Source organism: Octopus bimaculoides, chromosome 1 (assembly GCF_001194135.2).
Source record: "Octopus bimaculoides isolate UCB-OBI-ISO-001 chromosome 1, ASM119413v2, whole genome shotgun sequence".
Lineage (NCBI taxonomy): Eukaryota > Metazoa > Mollusca > Cephalopoda > Octopoda > Octopodidae > Octopus > Octopus bimaculoides.
Window position 1 is genome coordinate 76,441,417 of NC_068981.1, and position 11,932 is coordinate 76,453,348.

The 11,932-nt window shown below is 32.8% G+C and overlaps 1 protein-coding gene across 1 annotated transcript in view; it reads left to right on the forward strand.

Annotated features, from left to right (window-relative positions):
• LOC106869508 (uncharacterized) overlaps positions 1-11,932 on the forward strand; it is a 526,190-nt gene that overhangs the window by 461,292 nt on the left and 52,966 nt on the right. Inside the window, exon 13 of the mRNA XM_014915276.1 lies at positions 7,000-7,077. Within this exon, the coding sequence (XP_014770762.1) occupies positions 7,000-7,077 (78 nt within the window). The remainder of the gene's footprint in view (positions 1-6,999; positions 7,078-11,932) is intronic.

Here is an 11,932-nt window from a genome sequence, read left to right on the forward strand (position 1 = left end):
GTTTGAAGAAAAATTTTAAAAAGATTTAGAAGAAGAAGAAGAAGAAGAAGAAGAAGAAGAAGAAGAAGAAGAAGAAGAAGAAGAAGAAGAAGAAGAAGGAGGAGGAGGAGGAGGAGGAGGAGGAGGAGGAGAAGAAGAAGAAGACAGTACATGATTTAGACACCATATCAGGAATCCTGAAATGTGGAATCCTTTACGATATCGGTCTAGTCTAAATTACTAGAAGTATCAGTGGAATGTAACTTGAACTCTTTCTTACTTCCATTTAAAAATGATTGCAATATGAGAAGTGGAAAAAAAAGCAATAAAAAAAATGGACGAGCTCGGCTAGAATGTCTTTGGTGATAGATTTGTTCATACAGGACTAACGTCAGATTAAGCAGTATCAACAGAACACAACAACGTCAAAGTATGAGAGAGAAAATTATCAAGATAAAAGCAGGAGGACATATTCTAAGTTTCAACAGACACAATTACCGTAAAAAGTATTAATCATACTTTTTCTCAAAGGAATATTGTCCCTGGCAAATTAAATAGTCTATAGATATTCGTGCGACAAGTTTATGGTCAGGCAGAAAGCATTAAATATGTTCTAATCATGCCTAGGTATTTTAGTTCATTTGTATGATTATTGTCTCTTCCTCGTTCACTGTCTATATTTCACAGTTCGTATTAGAGTGCATTTTTCTAGTGAGGAAACAAATATTACTTTTCCGCTAATATTATACTCTGTAGGCATTCCACTTACTAAATGTGGCTCGATATTAATCTACTACGAAACAACTAAATTATTGAAATGCATTACACAGTTTGACTCCGCATTCACCAATTGTTACATTTTGTTCTTTATAATAATTTTTATGTACTTTTCTTGCAAATTGAACAGAAAACGAAAGAATTACTTGTTACTTGCTATTTTGGTGGGGTGAATGTAGTATGATTTCCAACACTCGACCAATTACCAAAATTTATTATCCTTCTAATGTACTTTTTACAATACCCGTTTTGAAATAATGGACTTCACTTTGATAGATGCAGTTAGATCAAATGGTTTAAAATGTAGTTATCCCTAGCTTGAATTGCCATCACTAGCAATCCAATCATAAACATCAAAAGAATAAAATCAATAACAACTTCAGGAAATTATGTTACAAAATTTTTGAGAATAGTGTAGTTGTTGAAAAGAAAAAGAAATATAACACATTATGTTCATTTGCACACAAAGTATGTAACATTAAGCCCTGTCGCAAATCAAATTATCTGTTAATCTATTCTGATAACTGTACTTCAACGAAATCGAAGAGAGTAGCAGAACAGAAATTATGCTACTGACAAGGAAATACTGATATGCAATTTCGCGCTTCATTTAAAAGAAATCTAACCTTGAAAGGTAAATGAATCTAATATGACCTCACTTCCTGTGACTAAAATATAGTGGTTTTCAGGAAAATTACGAGTTTAGTGAGTCACTATTAAAGATTTGGGTTATGACCGAAACTAAATAAATCGGAAGAAATCGTTTGTTTTACAAACTTTTTTTGCAGTCACCAGAGGAGTAAGAGAATAGATTTTATTAGGAATTAACCGACCCTTGTTGCACTCTTCTAATTTCACTTTCATAAAATTATATGAAATTAATAAAGAATGAATTGTGTGCATGTCACTTCAATGCAGCATATCCTGCTCTCGATTTTTAGCTCTACATCACATGTTATCGAGTAAACTTAAATATAGTCTTTAAAGTCATGTCATTGACGTCATATATTTAGAGATGCATAGTATATTTAACATTATCGTAATTAATAAACGTTTCATAAAACGTTAACTCTGAAGCGTAACCGGTAAAAGAAAATATCTGTCAATGATTAATGCATTTTACTATTACCGAACATAGCTGCAGTCACGTTTTAGACGTAATAGGACCTCATCAAAGCAGAATATCTTCAACCATACATTCCATAATAGTAGTGAAACAATCACAAAGTAAATGTATTATTTATGATGTCTATGATATCTAAGTGTCATATATAATAAATGTAAAGCGCTGATCTCTTTATGAAGCTAGATCGTGATCTGAAGGAAATTTAGTTACAATTATTAATAGAGTGATCGACAGTGTAAATATTCTCTTGCTGTTTCGATTAGTCTCAATATAACGTGTGTGTGTGTACTTATGCTCGTGGTCTTTTGCTGAAACAGATTCACCATTTCTCCAGTGTTTCCCTCTAAAATAATATGGGTATATTATTGTTAGTGGCCTGGAACTGATTAAGGATTAAGAATTCCAACATCTTATCGTGTCGCTGTAGTGATACTTTACTCATGTCACCAACATACCCTTGCATCGTTGTATATAGACCAGTAGACTGGCTTTCAACATTTTGTAGGACTTGTCTCAAAGACTTCTCAATTCCTAGAACGTTGATTCAATCTACATAGACCGTTCACAATGTCTGTTCCATCTCATTATGTTTTTTATCTTCCTATTATATGAGTCGAGGATTGTCATAGCGACTCGAGGGTTTAAGGCAGTTTTGCTGTTATCTCTATTGTTATTACCAAAGCTATTGCAAGAAAAGCAACAAACACTATTACTACTACTACTACTACTACTACTACTACTACTACTACTACTACTACTACTACTACTACTTTATAACTATATTTTTAGTATTACTAGTACAATTCGCAATATATGCTTTATTATTATTAATTTGAGGAAGCGAGTTAGCAGAATCGTTAGCATACCGGACAAAATGCTTAGCGGCATTTGGTCCATCTTTACGTTTTGAGTTCAAATTCCGCCGAGGTCGACTTTGCTTTTAATCCTTTCGGAAACGATTAAACAAGTACCAGTAACGCATTGGGGGTCGATGTAATCGACTTACCCCTCCCCTGAATTTTAGGATTTGTGCCTATATCAGAAAGGATTATTATTATTAATCAAATTTCGCCGAGGTCTACTTTGCCGTTCATAATTTTTGGCTCGATAAAATAAGTACCAGTCGAATATTAAGTACCAGTTGAGTACTGTAATCGACTAGCCCCTCTTCTAAAATTTCAGCCCTTGTGAATTTAGCAGAAAGGATTATTATTATTATTATTATTATTATTATTATTATTAATATTATTATTATCAAAATCATTGACATCTTCATCGTTATCATTTTCATTGCGAATGTTACTATTATCATCATTTTTGTCAGCTCTCCCATAACCACCGTCTCATGGCTGGAGACAATTTTGAATTAAAGTTGTGGCTCTGGTTAGGGCCAGGATTGCTGTATTTCTTATATATTTTACAAGAGAGGGGTATATTGCTTTCGTCCTGGTGGCGTTTGTTGTTGCTGTTTTTATTATTGTCATTACTGATGCGACTCGATATTTCTTATGCTTTTTTTTGTTTGTTTTCTGATGACATTTTTATTGCTGAGTGATTACAATACCCTGCGAAAGCAGGGTATTGTAACAACTCGTCTTTGTCTGTCTGTGTGTTTGCAAAATTACTGGAAAACGGCTGAACGGATTTTCACCAAATGTGGTACAAATACTCATTGGGTGAGTGGCTCTAAATGATGAACATTTGCTTTATCTTCAAACACACATAAATACACACATTGATATGCAACTATGTGTGTGTGTGTGTGTGTGTGTGTGCAGTGAGGGTTTCATTTATTTACGAATTGATTTCTTAATTTCACCGGAGTATAAAAATCTATAATGGTGATACTTAAAAAGGATTAAAAAAAAGCTTAATTCAGTTCAATCAAGAAGCACAAGTAAGCAATGCATTGTAAGCCACTCTATAATTTGTGAAAAAATTTGTCTGCGCGCAGGGTATGCATCACCCGGCCGATGCATTTTTTTTTCATTACTGTTGTAATTTTGGTGGTGATCGTTGCGGTAGTGTTTGTGCATATTGTCGTTATTGCTGTTATTATTTCCTAGATTCAATGCGGTAAGTGGCAGAATCTTTAGAGCATTCCGCTCTTTAAGTTCAGAGTTGAGATCCCACCAATTTAATCTTTAAACTTTCATAAAGTGCCAATGAAATAGTAGAGTCTATTTAATCATCTAATCCTTCCCCATAAAACTGTTGGCTGATTGGTTGAATGACTAATCAAGCAATCAATTAGTTAATTATTTAATGAATTATGAAGTTGACTTATGATAATAATTAGAAACCATTATTTCTTAGTTTCCATCTTATATTATATATGCTATTTTTTGGAAAAAGAAAATTCAGTCAATTCATTTTAATGATCTCCTAAAATGTGGCATATATTAGTGGTATTTTTAACTGTGTCATATATACTAGTGTTGTTTGTTCGTTTATCAAGGCGAAAGATTCTGGTTGGGTTCATTCGGGCAAAATAATTTTGTCAATGTTGTCAAGCTGTTTTCCTTTCTCTCTGTTTAGCTATTTTCCAACTGCTGTTGCTGATGTCTGATCTATTTTAGCTTGTTCGTTTTTGCCCCGGTGTTTCTGCTGGATGACATCCCAGAGAATTGCATTATCAGATGGTGTAAGGGCATTTGTTTAGTACATGTATTAAAGTTTTTTTTTTCTTTTTTCGTATAAGCTGATTTCTGTGTAAATTCTTTTTTTAATGATGAACAATATTGTCTGTTTAAATTTTTCGCCTTAGCATTTGATGAGATTGTATTTATTATGGCCCAAGTGATGGAGATCGTATACAGCCTGAATGTGATAGATTCTTTTATGAAGCGTTCATGTCAAACGGTTATTCTGATTTTCAGGGAGTAGAACACTGTCAAAATGTCTTTGAAAACATTACTTTTCATTGTGACTTTCCTGTTCGATGACACTGTTACCTATCGGCTTTCCTCTCTCACCTCATTGATATATATACATTGATATATAAACAGTATGCATAAAATACTTCAGTTAGCTTCTGAATTTTAGAGGGCTATTATTTTATTTCAGCCTCCAATAATTTCTTCCATTGCTTTTCATTTGTTGACTTAATATTTTGCTGGAAAATTCAATTGAAGATTACTGAAATAAATTGCATAAAACTTGAAGCTATTTGATAAAAACATGACGACTGAAAATAAACAACTGCAGCGATACGCCACATCAATCAGCAGGGGGCTGTATAAACCTATTAATTCAATTACTCGTACATTGAAGCATTAAATGAGAGATCAAATTCTTAATGTTTAAGAATCGAAATGGAACAAAACGCAGCTCAGTATTCAAAAGCAAAAATAAAATCGATAATCTAATCACTAGTCATTTGAATAGCAAAATTCTTGAGAGAATTTGCGTCATCCTAGATGCTTTTTCTAAAATCATGTCACTATCCATGTTGAGTATTGAATGAAATTACTCAGATCGTTAGAATGAAATGCATAAGGTTTATTTCACTTCCATTACTTGAGACTCGTTCGATGATTCAAGCATGTTAATCAGTTCCTCAGAAAGTCACATAATAACTGCATGACATTTCAGATGAAGAATAGTTACTTCGTATCGAGTGACGTTAAAACAGATTCTATGCTGGGTTAGGGTTAGCGTTAAATATACCAATCTAAATTCTTTAAAACTCTTATTCTGAGTCTTAAAAATGAAAGAATTCGGAAAAGACTGACGTTAATATTGGTTTCAAATTTTGGCATGGGTCCAGTAAATTCGGGGGAGGGGATAAGTTGATTATAACAGCCCCAGTACTCAACTAGTACTTCTTTTACCGACCTCGAAAGAATGAAAAGCAAAGTCGACCTAGCCGAATTTGAATTCAGAACATAAAGATTGGCGAAATCACCATCAGCATTTTACCCGGTGTGCTAAAGATTTTGCAGATCTCCGCCTTACCCTTGTGTTAATATAATAGACAAGACCACATCCCACAACAGCGATGCCTTTCAACATGGCTCGGTCGAGGAAGATTACAAACTCATTAAAATACAAATAATAAATAGCGTAAAAATAAAGTTCGCGTCACTCCACTGGCATAGCTATCTGTAGTTTGGCAAGTCAAATACTACCATCCCATTTCGATATTAAGTATGACAGATAAAAAGGAAACTGATTTAATGCAATACAATGTATCATAAAATCGAGGGAATATCTTACAGAATTATAAAGAAGATTTTAAAAAATATAATAAAATTAACAAAACGGTTCATAGATTTCTTTATAATGTTTACTGAAAAAGGAATAAGTAAATATTTGACTATTTAAGTGAGTGGTCTACTAGTATTAGCCATTTTGGGGGAATGGTACACACTACTTAAGTGTTTAAAATTACATAAAGTTAGTTTGGTAACCTGGGTATGAATAAGTAGTAGCTGAAAGGAACCACTTCAATTATTTTATATCTCCACTTTATATTAATAATCCTATACAGATTATCCTGAAGTGTTCCTAACAGAATAATCTCACATTATATTGTTCCGGTGTAACACAGTTTAAAAAAAAAGAAAAAAACATTGATGTCTTTCTCACCTCCGAATCTAGCCTTTATTCTACTACTAGCCTTTATTCTACTACTAAATATCATAAAATATTCCATATTCATATATTGCACACAACAGGCGAAGTGCATATGTGATGTATTACAGCATTTACTAAGAAAGAGAAAACGTGATGAAAATAAGATTTTACTTCAAAAATGTTTGATTTTAACAAATGACCAGCACCATTTCTATAACAGAGAAACTCTAGTGATTGTAAAACTTCAAAATCCCCTTAATTTTGACAGAGAATTGTATGATATAACTTACTTTTGTGAAAATCTTAATTTTTACATGTTTGTGTCTATGTGAAATTGTGTGCTTGGGTATTTCAGCTCTAAAATATTTTAAGCAGTAAAAAAAGAAAACAATTACTGTGACAACAAAAATAAATCGCGAGAGGAGTTATACTTAGATTAGTTTTCTTTTGTTTGACATTTCATCATGATTTTTTCTGAGTAATTTCCCTTTTCTGTATTTGTGGTTGTTCATTTATTTGTTGTTAATTTTCTTCCACAGGAAAAGGTTACCGAAAAGAAGAAATAATCCTAACTTTCCATTTACAGAAGAAAATGTCTCTTTATATGAAAAAGAAAAGTAAGTCTTGTCAATATTGTCATTCTTTAGAAAAGGAATTGCATACATCTTCATGAATTTATTCATTTATCTATAGAGAAAAGTCATGCAGAATTATATATGCCTCGCATTATAGATATACATTTTATGTCTGTTACATGAACATCAACATATTTATATATTTGTGTTATCGGTACGTATAAAATATCCTAATATACTTTAGAATACTTGTGCTTTTAATATTTATGTTTCTAGGAGTTGAATTCTTATATATCCCTACTCAATTTACTAAAATTCCCATACGTTGGTATCATATTTTTTAGTCTGTGTAATCATTCCATTGTTTTAGAGACAAGTTGAAAATATGAAGAAAAGTTGAATGCCAGAATACATGATATTTCAGAATTACATATTTATTTTAGTGTGTTTAAAGATGAAATATTTGACATCTTTGAAACAATTTATAATGTGAAACTTGTTCAGATACCCAGTAAAAGAGCTCCTAAACAAGCAAACATGTAAAATACGCTGCGTACATATAAATTTATAATTACTTTGTTAATAGTACAGAAAATATTGAATACATCTGATAGCATAAATACAAAATTCGAATATGCATAGTATTTTATATATAACTTTTTTTCCATTAGAATTAAAAAAATGTGCGAGTTGTTTGCAAGACATGTTTTGTAACAAGAAAATACGATATTGTTATCAAACTTATTCTGTGATCTTTTATATGTGCTGTGAATCCCTACTGCTGCAAAATAAGCAATCCCCGCATACACTATAATTACAATTCAAGCATACTTCCTTGCAATAATTATTAGGCAAAAATACAATGCGTTCTTTGACGTCTGGCCCTGTAAAACGATGAAAGACAACTTCCATGACCATTGCTGTGTGTAAAAGACTGCTTGTGAGAAGGGGGAACTAAATTACGTTTTATATTTTTCTGAATATGAAGGTGCTCAGCAATACAGTGAGTTCTCCCCAAGTAGAAACTTTGGACTGAATGCTAAGGTAGAGTGGAATCTACTAATGGCGTTCAAGAGCTGGTGATGTTGTTATACACAAACATATTATTTACTGCATTCTACAGATTTTCCACAGTTTAATTCTACCGAAGTTTATTAAGAATATACAAATCTGACCAAGACTAATGTAGAAGAAATTTACTCCATGTTATAATGTTGGGGTCGAACACAGAACGACGTGTTTACACCACACGACCATGCTTTTACAATATGTAGAAATATTTTTTTTATATTTGTTTCACCTCCACTTTTTTCTGCTATTACAAAACAATATTCTAAGCTCTATAATTTTCATTTCAAGTATTTTGTCTCTAGGGTACGATAAGAAAAATGTATTTGTTTGAAATAAGTTTCATCAGATAAATTCCATAAAAAAATAGATTATTAATATATTTGTTTCTTCGTTTCTTTCAGAGCACAATATTTTTCTCTCATTCTTTCTTGCTGCATTTTATAAATATACTGCTATCTTCAATTGCAGAGTACAAACAAATTCTATATCGTATTACGACTAGTCATAATGTATTGGGGAGTAATAAGAAACTAATAACTTGCTTACTGTTCAACGTAAATGTTATCTGAATGCAATATGAATATCATGGAGAAAGAGTGTACGCTTCTACTTTTCATAACGTCCAGGGATTTTTTTTTATATTGAAGTAGCTCTGCTGAAATTCATGAAATTCCAGTGTTACAATAATTTCATATGATTAATCTCACTTTTCACCATCATTGATCAAAATGTGACACTTTTACTTGTGCAATACACCATATAGATCTTATGACACTGTTTAGTATATTTACCTTTCATTTTTATTTCGCTGAAAGATATCGATAAAGTGTTGAAAAATATGTACAAATGGAAAATACGTACATATGAAATATATGTGCAGATGTAAACGCGTATATATGAAAATAATGTACATATGTACACAAATATGTACATTACCACATTACAACATTACGTAGGTGATTCTTTATGATTATTTATTTTCTTTTATAAAATATATAACGGCGGATATCAGTTGCAACCTTTACTGCAATGTACATGTGAACACTCTTTTCAAATGTAAAAGCTTCGTGATCTCAGATTACACCGCAAACGCAGTGATATAAAGAAAAATGCACCTTGCACTAGTCTTCCATTATCAAAGTTTCACTATCACCTGCGAAACATTCATTACTTTATCTCTACTTTGAAAGCTTGGTTCAAAATTATTCATTTTCCTAAATAATTAATCCACGGAGTGGTTTACAATTTTTCCTGTCTTGTCACTAATCTTAAAATCTTTTAACATTTCTGTAGTAAATGAGATTAAGAAAACATTCTTCATTATTTAGTAGTGATTATGCTTTTCAAAAAGTAATATACACCGATATCCGACGCTTGTATGGAAGAAGAACCTAGTCATTAGAAACTAACCATAACAAATACGCTGACCATAATTTTTACTTCATGCAATACCAACCTTTAATGTGAATACAGTAGAAATTATCAGATTATTTTAAAATGGGTGAAAAGATCAACTCTCCTTGATGACTCTCTATAAAAGTTCCTTTTAAGATATGATTCTCCGTTCATTATAACGAAATGCGTCAGTAACTGTCAATTAATCTATCAGTTTCTTATGGGCAAAATTCATTATTTCCTTCAGTTTCATTACATCGTACAAAAACGAAAAAAAAAAGAAAACATCCTTGTTACTCTTTTATATTAATTTCGTTCTCCATCTACTTAAACATCATTAATACCACGAAGCAGCGCTTACATGACACCTCTACATCCTAGAAATAGCCACCAAATATTGTTCAAATCGCATTTAATTATATTATATAAAGAAAGTTAGATATGAGAAACGTTGCTCAAGAGACATTATTTAGGAAGAAATTATGAGAAATTCATGGTTCATCATACGTATGATTGATCAGGTCTCAACTCGGAATAAACAACAATAGCAATTCCCATCAGATATCTATTCATCCGATTAATGACTATCATATTATTTCCGTCATTTGTGCCCAATCAATGAAAATAAATATATTGAATATTATATTAGTAGAAAGCCATATATTTGCAGAAGAAATATAGTCGATATAATCGACTTATTACGTATTGTTTAGACTATAATTTGGAAACTATAGTTTCGATCTCACAGGTATGGACGGAAGCGAGATCTTGTGCGCTTTATTTCTTACAGCAAGAATGGCTAGAAAGTGTCTAACGCCGAATGCAAAGTACTGGATCTCATTATTTTTCCCGATGAAAGCACTGGTTCTCATTATTTTCCCGTTGAAAGATAGACATACAGATGGGTTATGCTCCCATATGCGCGTGTGCTATTTAATAAACACATTGTACATGTGTTATGAGCTAATTATGGTTCCATGCCATGATAAGCAACTCAGACAGCAATTTGTAACATGTCTGGTGATTTCACATAATCCTAGGCTTTACCTACATGGCATAACAAGCTAAAACAACACGAGAGGATAAGAGAAAACACGAGAAAAGGCAAGAAGCCAGTAGATGTTTACAGGTAGACGGTTGAAAATACCGGAAAACGAAAAAGAAAACAGAAATAAAGGAAAGAGGGAAAGAGATAGAGCTTTGTCTCTTTTGAGACAAAACCTAGAGGCTAGAGGCGTAGAGTCTGAGCACAGATTCTGCCGAGGTCGACTTTGTCTTTCATCCTTTCGGGGTCGATAAATTAAGTACCGGTTGCGTATTGGAGTCGATCTAATCGACTGGCCCCCGCCCCAAAGATTTCTGGCCTTGTGCCTAGAATAGAAAGAATTTGTTCCGAGTTCAAATACCACAATGCCGGCTTTGACTTCCATCCTCTCCACGTAGAGTTGGGCAACTGGGGCTGATGTAATCGACCCCCACCACAAAATTGTTCACCTTGTATTAGAATAAGAAAAGATCATTATTTATCTTTTAAGGTGTCAAGCTGGCAGAAATGTTAACATGCCGGACAAGATGCTTAACGGTGTTTTATCCGTTTTTACGTTGAGTTCAAATTCTACCAAGGCCGACTTTGCCTTTCATCGTCTCGGGGGTCGATAAAATATGTGCCAGTGAATTACCTTTGGTCGATGTATTCAACTTTCCCCTCCCCCAAATTCCAGGCCTTATGCCAATCATAGGAATGATTATTTATAGTTTTGCATGTACAAAGGAAATGGTTCTCATGTTAAACCCATTATTTTTATAATAAGCCTGAACACAAACGGATGCCATCCGTCAAGCCTCCCGCCAAAGTTCTAAAGAGTACATATTTAACCTCTTAAGATAATCAATCACCCTCATTTAAATATAATAATGCACATCATTTAAAGCTATATTTCTATTTGGTATTTGAAATCTATCAACACTTTCAGTCAAATGTTTTTTGAGTGTTATAAAAGACAATGACCGAAAGAATGGTGCGGAAATAACACAATATCATTACTAACGGGTAAACATAAAGTGAGCAGAGTCATTTGCGCGCGTGGGTGTGTATGTTTGCCTCCGTTTATGTGATCATGCGTGTGTGGCGGGGTGCATACTTAGATATGTTTTTGTTTTTGTTTTGTTTTTTTATACTTGTGTATGCTCAAGGCTATATTTTAACATGAACCACACTGTAATGTTTCAAACAATGCAATTTAATAGCATCAGGAAGTGACTGATATTTACTTATTTCTATATTTTCAATCTGTAAGTGTTATGATTCTTTTACTCTTTTATTTGCTTCAGTCATTAGACTGCGGCCATGATGGAGCACCGCCTTGAACAATTTTCAGTCGAATGAATCGACCCCAGTATTTTTTATTTATTCGTTTGTTCATTTATTTTT